At 38.6% G+C, this 18,601-nt stretch overlaps 1 protein-coding gene across 1 annotated transcript in view; it reads right to left on the reverse strand.

Annotated features, from left to right (window-relative positions):
- Window positions 1-718: 718 nt before the first annotated feature.
- Plppr4 (phospholipid phosphatase related 4) overlaps window positions 719-18,601 on the reverse strand; it is a 38,831-nt gene continuing 20,948 nt past the window's right edge. The window contains exons 2-7 of the mRNA XM_036189946.1: window positions 17,260-17,445; window positions 11,823-11,952; window positions 8,299-8,494; window positions 6,781-6,838; window positions 5,871-6,044; window positions 719-2,709 (exon numbers count right to left, since the gene is read on the reverse strand). Coding sequence (XP_036045839.1) covers window positions 1,378-2,709; window positions 5,871-6,044; window positions 6,781-6,838; window positions 8,299-8,494; window positions 11,823-11,952; window positions 17,260-17,445 — 2,076 coding nt within the window. The 3' untranslated portion in view covers window positions 719-1,377. The remainder of the gene's footprint in view (window positions 2,710-5,870; window positions 6,045-6,780; window positions 6,839-8,298; window positions 8,495-11,822; window positions 11,953-17,259; window positions 17,446-18,601) is intronic.

The raw sequence follows: 18,601 nt of genomic DNA on the forward strand, positions 1-18,601 counted from the left end.
ACAGGCAGCCCAAACTGCCAATTACACTCTAAGCACAAAAGCCAATGCCTAGTCTGGTATTTTGAAGATACACTTCCTTGATTTATACTGTGAGACATTTTGATTTATCAGTTAGCACTTGCCTAGATTCTTACTGTTAGTGTCTCATTACAGGTATGTCACGAAAGAGAGTCAAGCTCACCCCACTGTGGCTCCAATTTATTATCAGGATAATGCAAAAATGAAATTCTCTGGATCAATATCAAAATGAAATTTTGTGATTACTCACTGACATCATAACCTATGCCATCAGGTTGGAGATATCCTGAACTTGACCGACATGTCTGGCAACGGAACCCACAATCTCTCAACTTTTGGCTCAGATTTCTTGTTTATGACTTCACAGCAGTGTAGTTTACACAAGGAATGTAAATAGTCATTTTTGCTTTTCAAAATAGAAGAATATATGTATAACCTCAAAACACCCAATAAACCAAGGAGAAGCCATAAAATGGAAAATATAATTACAGTAATTACAAAATATTCTCTAAAACAATGTTTTAAGTATGCAAATGTACTCACTAAAAATACCAGAAATCAGCATTACCAATACTTAAATAAAAAGCAGAAAAATGGTGCAGATAACTAGTTATTCCCTTTCACTGAAAACATTCCTACAGAGTTTCAGATGTTGAAAAATGCATTTTTTCAAAGAAATGCTCAGAACCTTTTTCAAAACTTTTTTTTTTTTCACTGTGAGAGAGCCACTACAGGGAAGCCGAGGACGGTCTACTCTACCACATCTTCAGAACAAAGGAGCATTTCTCTGACGAGGGGTTGCACGCCACTATGTCACAGCTAAGTAGAGTTTGAGAGTTTACATGGTATATGAACTGTAATAATCAGCACCTCCCAGACTGCGCTTCTGGTGCAGATTCAGCAAAAAATGAATAATATATAATACTGCATGGCCTCTGCTGTAGGGAAAACCTGTGTGTTTTGGATTCCCACAGCTAATTATAATGAAAAAAAAATCGCAAAGTTGGCACATTCAGAAAGTTAAATACTATACATAGAAGGAGACCGCTTTGTCTTAATACTGCCCTCTGTGAAGCCTCAGTCTTAAGAACTGTTCAGGTGATGAGATTAGTTCTGGTCTTGCGTTGTGCTTTCCCTTGGTGTAAAAATGCCACGATTTCTGTGGTAGTTCAATGAGAGTTCCGGGCTGATGGTGAACAGTCTTCTAGTTGGGCAGGAAGGCTTTCCAAATCCTCCTGAAAAAAAAAACAAAATAAAACAAACAAACAAAAAACAAAACAAAAAGCACAGGTAGAATAAATGTGTGGTCTTGAGGGTGGTGGTGGTCCCCGGTATGATGGCAGGAAGGGCCATCATCGCTCAATCCTTATAAGCCCGCGTCGGGGACGTTCCTTTGTAGAAGATGTTTCTCGTGTTTTCAGGGCTGTTGCTTCTTTCGGGGATCAAGATAATGTTGCCCTTCCTGCGCAGGGTGGAGTCGCGTGAGGAGGACACCGACAGCGTCTCTGAGCCTATCTCGCTGCCCTCCACCGGGGTCACTCGGATGGTGGTGATGCCGTGGTGGTGGTGCTCATTGCTGTCGATGTTGCTTCTCTTGCGATCTCCAGAACCAAAGCTGTCTTTGAGGGACTCGCAGCTTTCCGAGTCCCTGTTGAGATCGTTGAGCTCATAGGTTTGGCGCAGGCTACCCTTCTCCGGAGCTTTCCACTTCCAGGAGCCGCTGCCTTCGCCCTCGGTGGATGGGATCTGGATGATGGGCCTGTTGTTCTCGGGGTGGGCCTCCACCCGCACGATGCCGCCTGGCTCGTGGTCCGTCAGGGTTTTGTAGCGGATGGAGCCCGTGCAGGTGACCGTGCTACCCTCAGCGTTCTTAGGGCTGCTCTGCAGCACGCCCTGTTGCTTAGACATGGCGATGACCTGCATGATGCGTGGCTGGCTGTTGCTCCTGTTACAGGCCACCGTCTTCTCTGCGGCTTTCAGCCACTTGGCCCGTGCAGAACTGCTCTTGGGCGAGGTGCTTATGTTTTCCTGGGTCTCCTCGGGGATGTGCACCAGTTGGGAGGAGCCAGGGCGGGACTGGATGGACACGCGTGGCCCTCCAGGCATGCTATTGTTGCACCCGGGGACAGTGCCAGGCTGGATCTTGAGGTACTGATTGCCTGGGACGTGGTGGTCTCCATTCACCCCCACCCTCGAAGGCTCTGAGCTGGACCTCATTTCTATGGACCTAGGTGGTGACTGCCCTTCTGGCTCAGTGTCCATAACCTGCAGGGACATCTTGCGGCTCTCGTTCTTGCTCTTCCACTGAGTGAGGAGCTGCTTGGACCTGGCAGAATCCATGGAGGCATGGATGCTCGCGTTTCTTCTCACTTCTCGGTCTTCCACCGAGGGGGTGTTGGCTCTGGGCAGCGTGTTGCTGAAGGTCACCATGCTCTCCTTCCCCATGGGACTCCGAGGAGTGATGATTTCTACGTCAGCATTGGCCCTCTTGAGATTTGTTAAGGAGCTTGCATCCCTGTGATTTCGGTTGAGGATGCCCTCTGTGTGAGCAATTCCATCACCGCTGCTACCATTTTTAGCTGATAAAACCCTGCTGGGGTCTTGATTGAGGTCTGTCAGTGACCTGAGGGCATCTCTCTGCTGGAGCATACTCTCTTCACTAGGCAGAAAATTCCCCACAGCATACAGGCCCTGGTGGTGGTGGTGGTGGGGGGGAAACAATAAACATTACAAACTAGAAGACGCAATTAATAAGTTTTCCCTTAGAATGCCCAAAGGAGCACGCAGCTGGGGTAGATACTGTGCATATGCCACGGACTAAGAAAACAACAACAAAAAAGTCCAATAACTCAAGGGTGTGTGTGTGTGTGGGGGGAGTAGCTTTCAACTGTCTAGCTCACTGAACTAATTACTTCGAAACAGGGATGATTCCATTCAGTCCCACCAGATGTTGTTGTCACACTCTCTGTGTTTTGAAAAGAAAAGATAGACAATGAGAGAAATAAGGACATTTTCCTGCCTTTGCAAAGCTATTCATTTTTTTTTTCTGGACTAGAAGCTTCATTTTGAGTGACAGCCCAAGAGGCCTAAAAAATTTATGTTCCCTTCCATTTTCACTCATACCTTCTGATGGCAAGCAGAGGAGCTGCGGGAAATAGAGAACAATGGACCATTCATAAAAATGCCGTGTGGGGTTTGGAAATGAGGGCAGGGACACACAGTCTTGCAAGTCACACGAACGCCAGCCTTGCCCATCTGCTTTAAACTTGACCTTCAAACGGGAAAGTTGGACTAAATTGCTGCTTTATTACAAATGTGGGCCAAATTTTATTTGATTTGCCTGCATACTTAGTCCACCGGTTTTTGTTTGTTTTAGATTTGGAAAAGGTTAAATTTCAGTTTCAAAACTGTTACCCTGGTTACAGGAGATCTAATGCCTGCTGGATTTCCAGAGACACAATCGTGAAGCAGGTGTCTGCCTGTGAGCTAATTTCAATTGAAGGTGGCTGGGTCTACTTTTTAAGTCTAAGGAATGCAATTTCATGGTTTCAGTATTTTACAGAATGCTTGACATTGAGGAGCAGCATATGCTTAGGAATGATAATGTTCCATTTTTGGGGCACAGTGTGCAAATGGAATAAAATAAATTCTCCCTCCTCCACTCTGCCGTGTGTGTGTGTGTGTGTGTGTGTGTGTGTGTGTGTGTGTGTGTGTGTATTGAGACAGGATCTCACTATGTCACCCTAATTGGCCTGGAATTTGTTATGTAGACCAGGCTGGCCTCAAACTTACAGCCATTTATCTGCCTCTGTCTCTCAAGTGCAAGGATTTCAGGCATGTGCCATCATATTTAGACTGATTTTTGTTGTTGTTTTTTGAGAAGGTTTCACTAGGTAGACCAGGCTGGTTTTAAATTTGCAATTCTGCTGCTTCCTGTAATTCTTACAATTACAGGAGTGATCATTGCCCTGGATACCCTACCTCTTAGTGTCTTCTTTTAAATACTGTCTACCGGTGCTCTTACTGCCAGGAGGAGCTTCCCAATGCTCTATTAATAATAGCATTAATTTGGCAAAATCTGCCACTGAACCTCAAGTTCTGACCCTGTTGTATAATATTTAGTGCTCAGAATGATGATATAGTTATTTAATTCTTATTTTGAAAGAAATATGACACAAGTGGTTATTATCTTTAATTAATTATTGTGGCACTGGGAATCTAACCAAGGGTTTGTGTACTCTACTCCTGAGTGCTCTGCTTCTCTTGTGCTTTGTACCTCCTCTTCAATATTTTTATTCTGTAGGCAAAGAATCAAGCTTCTGAGTGGCCAGGAAGAGTTGAACTTCATACATAGATCCTTTGGGTTGGTTGCAAAGCTCTATGAATGTCAGGGTACCATGGTCTTACAGGAGTGCAGTGGAGATGCACAGACTAAGTGGGGGATGCTCTTCTCCCTTTCTTTTGGAATACTCACTGTCAGTCCACACTCCTGTAGCCACCCTGGTGTATGTGTCATTGTTACCCACCTACTTCAGTGTGTCCCATCCCTCTCTGCTGAAGAAAGCTTGTAAGAGTACAATTTAAAGTTACATCACTAGCTCTGCTTATTTATAAAGAGGAACTCATTACACATAATCATTTGTTTTTGCAATTCCATTCTTGCAAGTACCAAGATCACATGATTGAGAACTATGGCTATGACAATTGACTTTTTTTTTTCTGCCAGCCCCTCTTAGTTTCCTTCTTGTTGCCTGTTTCTGTCTTTCACCTGTATATTGATTGACCTGGGATCCTTTGCACTCTGTGACCTGACAATTTTGTATGCCCTAAATAATTACAATGCTACTTCTATAAATAATGCCCCTGACTTCCAAAGTACTCATGGCTCTTCTGTCCTTCAGACATAACTATTTGAATGTCTATTAGTTTATCATGAACTCCTCAAATGCCTTTCTACTCAGCAACCTATTAGTTTCATAATTTTCCTGGTCTACTAATGTGCTCACCATAAGTCCACTCTTCAAGTTATTAATTTGGCCATCATTTCTCACTCCAACACTCCCCTTTCTGTCCAATTGCTCTTCCACATAGCTCTTTCTTTGTATGATAATATCTTCTCTTGAATGAGGTTTCTACTTTATTTACCTTAAAATATTTTTTTAAAGCATACCATTTCTAGAAAGGCTTCTTGATGTTCCTTTGGCAGTTTCCTATTCTCAAGGAACCACATTCCATCACTAAGCATGTTGTAACCATTTATGCTGATGCTTCTCATTACACTATGAGGATGCATCTTATTTTCCTTTGTTTTATAGTGGATAACAATGGGTAGATAATGAATAAGTAAGATGAATGAAAGGATGCATGCATGACTGAGTTCAATAGGCACTATTAGTTTCTTTATAATTCAGATACTCATCTTGGAGATATTTAGCATGTTTGAGAGATTTGAAAATGGTAAAATGATAAAAATTCACTGTTAGTTGGAACATAGATACATTCAGGAAAGTGATACATTTGTGTTGTCATAGCAACTTTCACTAAACCTTCACTATCCCTCCTTTTGCTTATATCCACTTTCCTCTTGTGTAAAATTCCAGTAAACATGGTATTTCTCTCTGTGTGCTTTCTTTAAGATAGAACAATTCTCAGACCAATTTTGGCTCATAAGAAGAACTCATTAAATCATTTTATTGAAAGTAGAGTATAATTTGGCTTAGAATAATGATGCACCCTAAGATTTTCTCATGAATATAAAGTACATCATGAGTAACTTATTAATCTACAAAATATTCTAGGCATGCCTTTCTGTATTAAACTGCACTTCACTAAATAGTAATAATGTTATTTACCAAATACAGGGCGATTCCTCCTCCTATTAAAAAGCCACAATAGACATCGACTGGGTGGTTCTTATACTGAGTTATCCGTGTTAGCCCGCAGATGATTCCACAGATGATAAATGTGAAGACCAAGAGAGGTTTCAGGAGCTTGGAGGAATCAGTTAATGTGGAATTGAAGTACATCTTTAAAATGAAAGACGTGAGTTAAGCATGCTGGAAAGGCCATTGTGTTAGAAAAGTCTAAGCAAATAAAAATTCAACTCAAAAGTCTGACTGATAGACCTGACGTAACTTTCACCCATTCCCCTTGCCATGGCTAAGTTCTCAACCTGCCAAGGCGGAAAGCACATTACAATATCCATAACATCAACAGCAGAGCTCTCATTTCATTGCGGGAAAGTTTGAAAAACATTGAAGCAATAGATTTGGCCAGAGCATCTGAATATCCCTCTTATATACCACAAAATCTCAGGACATTTGTCTCACAAAAGACTGCTCAGGCTGTGGTGTCAGGCAAACACAAGGACTCTTCATTGTCTAACACTTATCAAATTGACAGTGACCTAGAACTCACTGTCGTTACATAAACCCTGAAAGCTGTGTTCCTGTCTGTGTTTTTGTACACTTCCTTGATAAAAGCCCTTTGATTTTTTATCACATTCATGTATTTCATAAATATCTTCCAACAAACTATTGCATTAAAATGGTCCAAGGTTAAGCAAGTATTATGACTCACTGGGGAAAAATTCTTTAGTTCTACCATTTTTTTTTTTTAGAAGTAGCATCTGATAATTGCTTTAGATGCTATGGTATTAAAGGGAAGCAGACTAAATTATAATCTAATTAGTCACCTGGAGAAAACACTCATTCCTTGGCTTTTCTATAGGTCACATTTTACAACAAGGAGCCCATTACTTACCGACACATATACAGCAGCAAAGGCAGCAAGGGTCGCATGTTGGGATGGGAATGACTTTCTGCCAAAGAAAGACAGCCACATTGCACATTTTAGTTTGAATGTGATGTCAGCAACCATCTCAAGAAGGCTGGGTAAGATGTTCAACTTAAGGCCACAAAACAAGAAGCCGTAGCCTTAATTTATATTTAGTTTACTGAGAAAGCCAAAGTGATTTGAACACTGCTGGTCACCATTAGCATGAAAGAATAGCAGTGATGTACTTTTCAGTAACAATTAAAATGAAAGGAAGTAGAGAGTAAGTATGACATTGTCAAAGGAACATGTGATGTCTGAAATGAGTTGGAAGACAACTTTGTTTTATATCAATTATGTTTATAAATTATATCAATTTCTTGTTAAAGTTCATAAAATGTAGGGTTTTGATGTTTTAAACATTTTTATGCTCCAAAATAGTTTCATTACATTAAGTAATGAAGTTATTTCCCCATACCAGTAGATCACAATGCACTTTCATACTCTAAAATATATAGAAAAGTCCTGTTTTAACAAGCTGCTTCTCTGCTTAGCTCACTTAAATATGACTGTCACCTCTAAAATCTTAAGGAGCAAGATTCATTTGGAACACTGGTCAGTAGAATACACACAGAAAAGGACACACAGAAAAAGGACTAGACATTTCTTTCAGTGGAATAAAATCATGGAAAAAGACTCATTTATATTATTGCTTTTCTAATTATTTGATACTTGCTATTCAACACAGGGAAGAAAATATAGAAGTATTGAGAAAGATTATAGGACATGGTTCTTCAACATAGATTCAAAATTACTGAATGGTCCATGGGAATTTGCTTGGTTAGGAAGTCATTAATAACAAATCTAGTTTTCACAATAATTATTTAGTGCTCTGTTATCTCTCTACTTATTTCTTTTGAGCTTCTCAGAAACTTTCTCTTGTCTTGTAAGTTTATTTTACTTTGTTGGTTGAAAAAATTAATGTTTTAGTAGTTTCTTGGGTTTTCGTGTCCTTAATTTTCTGAAATGTCAAGTCAGGAGCTGTTCAACATTTCTGTGTTCATTCAAAGAAAAGAGATGCAACTGTAGGCAGATGCTACTTCTTTGCAAACTTGAGCAAAAGCAAAATTTACATGATTTTAAAATAAATGATAAAGAAGTGATATAACACAGATTTTGGGTATTTGACTTAAGTGAGTCCAATGCAGCTGTCAGCTATAATGGGATGGATCATTAATGTCTTAAATTAGTTGTGATAGAACATGAAATATAAGTTCAGTAAAAGAAAGGCTTGTAGCAAGAATGTGAAATTGAAATTTGGAGACTTCAAGAGAAAATTTTGAACAAGTTACTAGCAGATCTCTGTGTTATAGTCATTCAATTGATTGTTGCATTGAATATAAAAGTAAAATACAGATCATTATGACTGAAATGGCATGGTTGGATAGTGCAATGATTATATGATACAGGTATTGGCATGGAATAGTTTAGAGTTTTGTTTTCAACCTGCCACTGTTGATAACTGTAAGGTCAGATCCTGAACAAATATCTTCCACGATGTAGGAATTTTCTTTGCAGGATACATTCAGAGAGGTGTAGTTTGGCTTGCACACAGTCAGAAAGTATGGTGCCTGATATCCTGTGGACAGCTGTATGATATCTGTAATGAGAGCTGTGGAGCACAGTCCAAACACATGGACACCTAGAAGCAAAATGGAAAATATTGTTACCTACTTGATGGCTAAATCTAGGTTTATGTCAGAATTAAGAATGTTTATTGCATACTAATATGTTGACCTTATAATGTGCTGTCATTTTCTCTAAGATAATTTGAGAGGTAATACAGAAATTTTCTAAACATCTAAGTTGTTATTTAAGAGTAAAATAGTACAATGAGAATTTCCCAACTAGAAAGTATACTATAGTCACTCTTGTTAATTAGGGTAAATTTTTATATATAAATATTTACTTTTAATTAAGTGTGTCTCTGTGTAGGTCTGTACACCTGTTTGGACAGATGCCTGCAGAGTACAGAAGACAGTGTCAGAGTTTCAGAGCTTGAAAGTTACAGGCAGTTGTGAGTGGCTATATGTGGGTACTAGAAACTGAACTTGGGTCCTCTGCAAGAACAGTGTGTGTTCTTAACCGATGAACCATGTCTCCAGTGTCTAAGGTCAGTTCTCAACACGATTTACCATAGGTCACTTGCCATCCACCTGGGGAAAATTGAGGAATGGTTGGAGAGGTACAGAATATGAGAAATGTAGTAGAATTAAAAATGTTTTTTACATTAATATATTGTTGTTTTGTGATCAACTGAACTTATTCAGGGCCATCTGTGTGATCATGGGTTTGAATCTATTCATTGGAGTTTGGTGGTTTTGGAACTAAGACAATGACTGCCCCCCCCCCCCCCCATCCATCAGTAGCTGAATAGTTCAGTAATCTAGAAAACAAATTTTAAGGAAGAGGAGGAGCTGACAGGGATGGGGAGGAGATAAAAGTGAACAGGAGGTGAGAATAGTCAGTATGCATTACCTGTATGTATAAAATTGTTGAAGAACAAATTTAATAAATGTTACTTAAATTTGTAATAAAATGCACACAACACATTTTTTAAAATAATAATTTAAAAGTTCTGAGCATTTCTGAGTTGTTAGGACTCTTTTCTCACCTATTTGCTATATACATCTATAATGCTAGGTACAGTTACTAAACCCTACAGAATCCAGTCTCATTCTCTATAAAGCATAGTACTGCTAAGAGTGCTAATTAAGCAAAAAAGGGGAAAGACAGGATTTGTCATAACAACCAAACAACACTTACAGCCTGGGTGACTGTGGGAGCTGCCTTATTTGGTGAAGATGTTCTTTTATCTCCTGCCAAAATTTGAATTTTATATTCTGGAACCAAGCTTAAATTACAAATCCTCAATCTCTATGCATGTTTGAAGTCACTTGCTTGGCTCATCTTGTGAGTAGTTCCTTCTAAGATACAGATGATCTAGAACTCGCCTACTCTTCCCCTGCTGTCTTGACTCCCTGCATTCATTCTGATTCATGAGACACCCACAGAAATCATTCTGAGAGGCACCCCTTCACCATCTCCAGACCAAGAGTGTCACATTGCACTGATTTTCATTTTTCTCCTCTGGTGATTGTTCCTTAATCATCACAGCCTCAGTTCATTTTCCAATTACACCAAGGAGTTATGGCACAGAAAGCTGATCTTTGCATTCCAGTTCCTAGATGCATGCATAAGGTCTATTCTTTTTTTTTTTTAAATTTATTTACATATAGGTGTACGAGTATGCACAGTAGTGAAAGGATATCCATAGAGAACAGGGAGAAGGTGTTAGATCCCTCAGAACTGGAGTTTCAGTCAGCTGTAAGCTGCTGAATGTGGATTCTGTCTGGAGCCAAACTCCAGTCCCCCTGGAAAAGCCACAAGTACTCTTAAACATTGATCCACCTCTCCAGCTCCCCTAGAATTCACTCTTAACATGATGTAGCATAGATCACTGTGTGTAGGACACAAGAAGCAGGCAGTGTGATCTGAGATTTGCATGGTCTATGTAAAGACCAAATAAGAAGGTAGTCAACTTATTTTACCTTTGGAAGATGAGACTCTCCAGGCCCAGGGAGGGTGAGGTTGCTGATAGCATTTCGGAGTATACACTCCTTCTTCCATAGCATTATATTCTATTATGGAAACATTTCTCTGTGTTCAGGTTTTTATTTATTTATTTATTTATCTATCTATTTATTTATTTATTTAATTTTTTTTTGGTTTTTCAAGACAGGGTTTCTCTGTATAGCTTTGCGCCTTTCCTGGAACTTGCTTTGGAGACCAGGTTGGCCTCAAACTCACAGAGATCCTCCTGGCTCTGCCTCCCGAGTGCTGGGATTAAAGGCGTGTGCCACCGCCGGCCCGGCCTGTGTTCAGCTTTACATCTTGGAGTTCTATTTCCTTACCTCAAATGTTGCTATGCTATGATATTACCATATCAATATTGTGTTAAGAAGATATATTCAAAGAGCAAAGTTTAGGGAATGATGCACAGCCAGTCATGGGAGAGAAAATTTAATGTAATTATTTGAGATATTATCTGAAGTTACCAATTTCTTTGTGCTGATATGCTATAGGTAAACATAACCTTATATTGACTTACCGGGATGAATGTAAAACATTCAGGTTGGTGTCTGGTATCGTAGATGACCATTTAAGTCAGCGAAAAAAGTAAAAAGAAATCTGTGGCTCAAACTACATTAAGATGGTCTCATGCTAATTGTGACTTAGGAATTAGTATGATTCAGATATTTTCTTAGTCAGGGCTGTAGTTTTCTTACAGACTTCATTAAAAAAATGTAAGGTGTGTGTGGGTGGCATAAAGAGTCTAACCAAGAAAACAACCAGAATGCAGCAGTCTAGGGTGACAGTCCCATGCACGGTATCTTTGGCTGAAACCACAAAGGAACAGACTTACTTAGGTGAATAAAATTAATTTCTGAAGCATTGTCAATGATGGCCTACTGACATTTTTCTCCATTGAAAAACAAAACAAAATCGAGCATGGTGCTACTCACTTGCAATCCTAGCACTTGGAAGGTAGAGGCAGGAGGCTGAGGAATTCAAGGCCAGCCTTAGCAACATATGAAGTTTGAGGCCAGCCAGGGCTACTTGGAACTTGCATCTACTCTTTCCTTCTTCCACAGGGGGGAAAAAAAACCCCTAAAACATACACTTTGTGAAACAATTTTAAAGTCAATTTATGCTCCAACCAGCATTTGGAAAAATGCCCTGAAATGTGCGGTGTGCTAGCTCACAGAACCAGGGCCATGACTCTAAATAACACATTTTGATAGAGATCCTAGATTCTGTTTTGGAACAAGTTTCCTGTATAATGTAAAACTCACCACATACTGAACGTATACATCTAAATTACAGCTTTAAGGGTTTAATATCTGTAATTAGACATTGTATTTCTGCGCAGAAAAGCATTTCCTTTCTTTTTGGCTCCTCACACCCACCAACGAATCTGACGGCTCTTCTGAGAAAGGAGTTGAAGTTGCAGCCCCCAGCATTGATGTTGGGTTCCAGGCCAGCCCCATTTCTTCTTTTGGAAAGGCAGCAGTACAGAATCCCTTCTCCCAGCATGATCTGCAAAAGCCACATGGTGTCAGCAAGAGTGTCACTATACCTACACACTGACAAGCATAAGCTATCCATCATCCCCTCACACATTGCCGGTTGAACAAAGAGAAGAGGTGTTTTTTCTCAGTACTTCAGAGATGTAAGCAATTTATTCTGGAGATTGAACAAGTGGTGCGAAATAAGTGCTTGGGACACTGTAAAGAGGTCTGGCTGTATCTTGTCTACTCCTGCGCATGGGTCAAAGGTGTGAAAATATCTAAGAATTCAATTTGATTACAACAATCACCCTTTGGCATTTTACCCATCACACCCAGTAATTCAATCAACCACACAGTTGCTGATTCTGCTCTAAGTCTGATAATCTTGACATCAATCCCAAGATGCCTTAGAAAAATTAAGTAAGTATAGAGTTAGGATCAGGGACATTTGACAAGCAGATTTGGTCAACAAAACCATTTTTAATTTAACAGAAGGAAAAAATGCATGAAAAGCATGTCTGAGAATAAAAGCACTGTTGAATGTAGCCATTCTGCACATATTTCTGTAGGGATGGAACTATGTTTTGTGTTGGTTAATATGGTAGCGACCACTCACATGTAGCTGCCAAGAACTCAAAAAATGTAGACACTGCAAATGGATTGAATATGCAGTGTTAATTGTACCATATTAAAAATTTAAAACTAAATAGATTTAGACTTGAAAAAGCCACCTGGTGGATCGCTACCTATTGGAGAATGTGATGACAAGGTAAGTAGGTAGTCTTCCTGAGACATAAGCTTTCAGAGTACATCTTCACAGTAGATAAAGAACCACACTGAAGTAGTTTAAGACATAAACCATGGATTTTGCTTTGGGACTCTAAGAAGTATAACATCAGTGAAGGGATTTTATTTGGGTGTCATTTCATTCAAGAAGTTTTTAAAATTCTGTTACTATGCCCTAACATGAATTTCATCACCTTCCTTAGTACTGTGTCTTTTCCTTTGAGCAGCTTTTTGAATTGCACACTACACATTCATTTGATGATCTCTCCTTACACTAGGGCTCTCCAAGACAAGAGCCACTTCACAGTTACTCTCCTTTTTAGATGGGAGTTGTGTTTATGATTTTCACTTTGCTAACTATCCTAGAAATCTGAGCTGCTACTCATTCTGTATAATACAGGCAAGATTTGAATTTATGACTTTTATTTATCAAAAAGATTTCAAATATTTGAGAGTATTAGTCCTAATAAATTTCTGTCAAATTAGATAGTGTTTCACAAATGCATAGAGTTGAGGAAAGTCAAGTTTCAAGAGATTAATAGTCCCTCAGATACAGTGGATCATGTCACTGTAATGATAATGAATGTACTTAGGATTGAACAATGGTTGAGGTTAGATGTTTCTGGGTGAGCTTCTAAGTTCTCATTAAAAATCTTTTTACTTGTTTTACAAAGTGCTTCATAAAGTTAGTTGTACAGGTGATGTGGTGTGTATATAATTGTAATGACTTAATTTGTTCACAAATTTTTGATATAATATTCTTCGATGAACTCTGAAGATAAGGCAAACATAAATATCACATGGTATGATAGTTTTTTTTTTTTTTTTTTTTTTTTTTTTTTTTTTTTTTTTTTTTTTTTTTACAGTCAATCAGTACAGAAACCATAGAGGGGAATTTATTTCATATTATCCAATGCTGAATGAACTATTCATTCTTTTTGACTAATGTTTTTTGACATTGTTACTTCAAATGAGACCTGGAAATGCACCAGGCTCTCTGTTCTGTGTAGTTAGCCCCTCTCCTCACACCATGCTGCTCGAAGAGCCAAGCCCTGTGAAGCCTGAGTTTGCCTTCTTCCCAGGAATCCCAATTTTGTACCAAGTTTATTCAGCTACAGAGATGAGAAGAAAACTGGCATCTTTGATGGTCAGAGATTAGAGTCTGTTAATTTTCATTCTTGGGAAATGGCAGGAGTTACAGAAGCAACTTTTTTTGAGACAGGGTTTCTCTGTGTAGCTTTACGCCTTTCCTGGGACTCACTTGGTAGCCCAGGCTGGCCTCAAGCTCACAGTTACAGTAATGTCACAATGACTCTGTGTGCCACAGAATCAATGCCTAGAAGAGCTCTTATTTAGGGGAAAGGCCCCCCAAAAACAGAAAGAACAATGACATGAGAACAAAATCAGAAGAACTGTATATATTTGGAGAGAGAGGGGGTCAGATACTATCATATGTCGACAATGCTGAAGCTCATCTGAACACCAAGTTGTTCTCTCAGGTCTATGAAACTGCTGTGGAAGAAAAAAATGTCACTGATGCCTTGAAAGGTTTCAAGGGGTGAGGTAATATCCCTAAACACAAACAGTTCCTGATTTACTTCTCTTTACATCAAGAGGCACATGGCAGGATGGAGGCACTACAGAAATGCCCCATGGAAGGATGTGGCACTGGGTTCTGCTCAGTGGAAGGAAGAGGTGGTGGATCATCATTAATTTCCTAGGTCTTCAAGCCCTAATGTCCTACCTAGGAAGCATCCTTATCCTGTGTGTTGAGACTTTGTGACGGGACTCAAGGGATTCAAAAGAAGTAGGAACACTGTGATGATGCCAAGGTCATTGTTCTCAATACATGCAACAATGTCAAGAGAACAAGCATCATGTGCTAAATGCTCCTGTTATGGAACATAACAATGAGATATTTTCCAAGTGACTTGTTTATTTGCTCAGTTTATTCACTCATAGCTTAGTGAATAAGCCCTTTTGCATCTATAAAATGTGAGTTATTCAAATGATTGCATATAAACACTCTTTTTACCAGAGTCATTCACATCCATGGAGTACTTTATGCATTTTATTCCAGATGTATCAATTAAATCCATATACTGCACTTTGGCTGAGACATGTTTTCTGATGTGATAGGTTTTTTGTTTGTTTGTTTGTTTGTTTGTTTGTTTTGGTTTTTCAAGACAGGGTTTCTCTGAGTAGTTTTTCCTGGAACTCACTCTGGAGATCGGGCTGGCCTTGAACTCACAAAGATCTGCCTGGCTCTGCCTCCCAAGTGCTGGGATTAAAGGCGTGCGCCACCACCACCCAGCCTAATGTGATAGGTTTAAAACAAATACAATAGTTCTGTTATGGTCAAATGACTAATTAAAATGACAGGAAGATGTTACTATTTGAAGAAATATCACCCATTAAGAAGTCTTCTCTGTTTCCAAGATCCTCATACATATTTCTAATCCCCTACCCCCAGAATTCATTGGAGCTCAAAATACCATTAATTTACAAAGTGAATAAATTAGGCTTCAATTATTTTATCCAAATATTTTATTAAATGTATTAATAGTGTAAATAATTTATTATTATTAACTATAGGATGGTACTTTGAATATGAAGTCATGGCTACATGAAAGCATAGAGTTTAGAAAGTTTACAAAGAAGCTTTTTAAAAACTGTTGTACTGAAACTCAAAAGGCCAGTGCATCAGAGAATCTTATAAAAGATCCATTTAAGTGTGCCTTTTAATTTAGCGTCACTTGTTCAACATTCTTGAGTGTGATGAAAGAGGTAGAGACAAGCAAAGGCTCCTTCTGGCATAAGCAAACAATACCACCTTGGAAAACGTGTTTCTTGTCCTTTAGGGTAGTAGTGTCAGGGCAGAAGAAACACTAAGTTTTGGCTAACCTTATTTATTAATGGATTTACATGAAACATGCTACTTGTGGTGTGTAGTGACACATCAAAACAACTGTTTAGAAATTAAATACCAAGGAAATAAAACTGGCAATGAACAAATAGACAAATGAACTGTTCAATAATTTTCAAAAACAGAAATATAAACAGCTAATAACTATTCTAAAAAGTGCTCAGTATTCCTAGCTGTCAGAAATATGAAAATTAAAATTACGTTAAGATATTACCTTTCCTTAGTCAGAATGGCTATCATCAATAAATGTCACAAGAAATGGTGAAGAGGGTGTGGCAAGAAGGGAAGCCTTATTTGCTGCTGGTGGAGGCAAAAATTAACACAGCCATTGTGGAAATCATTTGTAGACTTCTCAAAAAAATTGAAAATGGAACTACTGTATGACTTTAATATTTACTTTTGGGCATATACCCAGAGAATTCTGTACCCTACTCTAGAAATATTTGCACCCTGATGTTACTATTCAGCTCTAAAGAAAAATGCAATCACGCAATTTGTAGGTAAATAAATGAACTTACAACGCACAACATTAAGCAATATTTCACATTATCTGAAAGATAAAACTGCATGCTTTCCCTTACATACTGAATCTAGTCAGCAATACATGCATGTAAGTAAACAAGTATGCTTGTTGGTACAGGATGTCATGCAGGAAAGAGAAAAGAAAATTAAATATCAGGGGATCGGGATAGATTGAATGCAGGCAATTAACATGCATTCATTATGAAAGAGGATATAACCCTGCAATGGATTTTCCATTTTGGGTTGTAGATAAGTGCATATACGCGTTAGTAGAAGTATAAAATAAAATGTGAAGCTTCACAACTTCTGTATAGAAATTCACTGTGTTGTATAGTGTTTATCATGGATAGTTTTAGCATGTGATTTTCTTTTGCAACATTTTTTATAGTAAAGTTTAAAAATAAAAACAACTGTTTTAATTAATTTCTAGTAGATTCATACATGTTTTAAAATATAGATACCTGTTGTGAATCTGAAGGATCTCATTCTGTATGACTATCCATGTGCATGCATACGCATGTGTGTGTGTGTGTGTGTGTGTGTGTGTGTGTGTGTAGTATGCATGCACGCATGCATGACCAGAAGGTGAGTTTTGAGCTCTTTACAGTTGGTAAAGCTCATTGCTTATAATAAGCATAAAGTGCTACTTTATTTAGTAAAACTGAATCTATAAATGTTATAAAAATAATTTTTGAGGAGAGGGTATATATTTGTTTATTTTCAACTCCCTAGAATTCAAATAGCAAGCAAACACATGAAAAACACATCAATTAAAAGTATATCAGCAATAACATAGTACTCATTAAGAAAAACTGTATAAAAAAGAATAATTGTGTAATTATAAACCCTTTTTCACAATAATGTATAAATACAAATGAATCATTTTTGGAAATCGTATAATTTTTTAAAACTTTGAATGCCAACAGTTTTAGGCAATCAACTACATGATAATGTCAATATGTATCCCAAAGACAAGATCTTCCCAGTCCAAGGGTTAGAATTAATCTTTTTTTTTTTTTTTTTTTAGCACACTTGCTACACAAACTGGATCATCTTTTGTTCTCTGGGACTGAACAATAAAATTTGGGGGTCAATTCTTACCGTAATTGCAGGTCCAGCGAAAGCCAAGCTAAGCAACATGAGGAATGGAATGGCCTCCTGTGTTGGCTCAATGTACGGCATGCTAAGACTCCGGTCATAGCAGCTGAATCCAGAGTGCACAGGTTTGAAGACATCTGTGAGTTCCAGGAAATAGAGGCTAACCACCGATGATGCCAATATAGGCAACTGGGGGTGAAAGACACAGGAGACAATCTATTTTTGTAAATGGAACAAATAGAATTAGTACATCTTGAAGCTGTAAATCTGTGGAATTTTTCCCTTCTGTCATGGCCCCTCTGTGGGGCAGAGTAAAATGCATTCTTAAAGTGCTGTGGGTTTGACATTCACAGATTGCCTCTTAGTTATTATCTACCTTGCCAGGCCTCTCTCACCTGTCACCCTTTGCCTAGGCTTTCCACCTTTCTCTTTACTTACCAAAGCTCTCATCCACTTCGTCACCACTAACATCACAAGGAGACTTCTGGAAATATTCTAACTCATTTCACGTCCCACCGTAAGCGTCCTGTTGGTTGCCGTTCTCACCTGAACCAAATCCAAGTGTCTAACATGAACAAAAACCAAGAGCTACAGCATGGAATGGAATTTTCCTCAATGTCTGGCCTTTGTCCCAGAGTCTGACTCTTGTTCCACACTCTATCACTCCTCAGCACGCTGCTGACCACACTCACATTATTCATGCTTATCCTGTGAGAGTGAAATTTACTCCATCCCATGCTCCTTTACGTCTGTGCCTCCTTCTTCCTCTCATGTCCTTTCGCTAGCTCATGAGGGACATTTCTCTACCATTAATGGGACTGTCCTGTACCCTCTAGCCATGCTGGACTTTGATCCATCCTCAACTGTGCCATCTACCTTTTTCTTTCTCAATAGCACTTATTAATCAAAATTACTTTGCAAATTAACATTGTGTTAGCAAAACTAACAAATAGCTTATTTAGTTTTCATCTTCTATAAACTATTGCTGCAATAAATACTTAAGGAAATAAGAATATGTCAATGTTATTTATTTCTGAGTCCCTGGAGCATAAAACTAGTACTAGCACATAGTAATATCCAACGCATTATTTAGTAGTTTTTAGTGGCCAGTAACTAGTTACCAAAAAGTGACTGACTGAATAAATGTGTAAACCTTAATGTATGACAGTAAGTATATTGGAGTTACCAGATTTATCAAAAAAAAAAAATGCATGCTAACCAGTGAAATAAGAATTTTAGGGTTGGGGATTTAGCTCAATGGTAGAGCACTTGCCTAGCAAGTGCAAGGCCCTGGGTTCAGTTCTCAGCTCCGACAAAAAAAAAAAAAAAAAAAAAAAAAAAAAAG

Source organism: Onychomys torridus, chromosome 6 (genome assembly GCF_903995425.1).
Source record: "Onychomys torridus chromosome 6, mOncTor1.1, whole genome shotgun sequence".
In the NCBI taxonomy this organism is placed as follows: domain Eukaryota; kingdom Metazoa; phylum Chordata; class Mammalia; order Rodentia; family Cricetidae; genus Onychomys; species Onychomys torridus.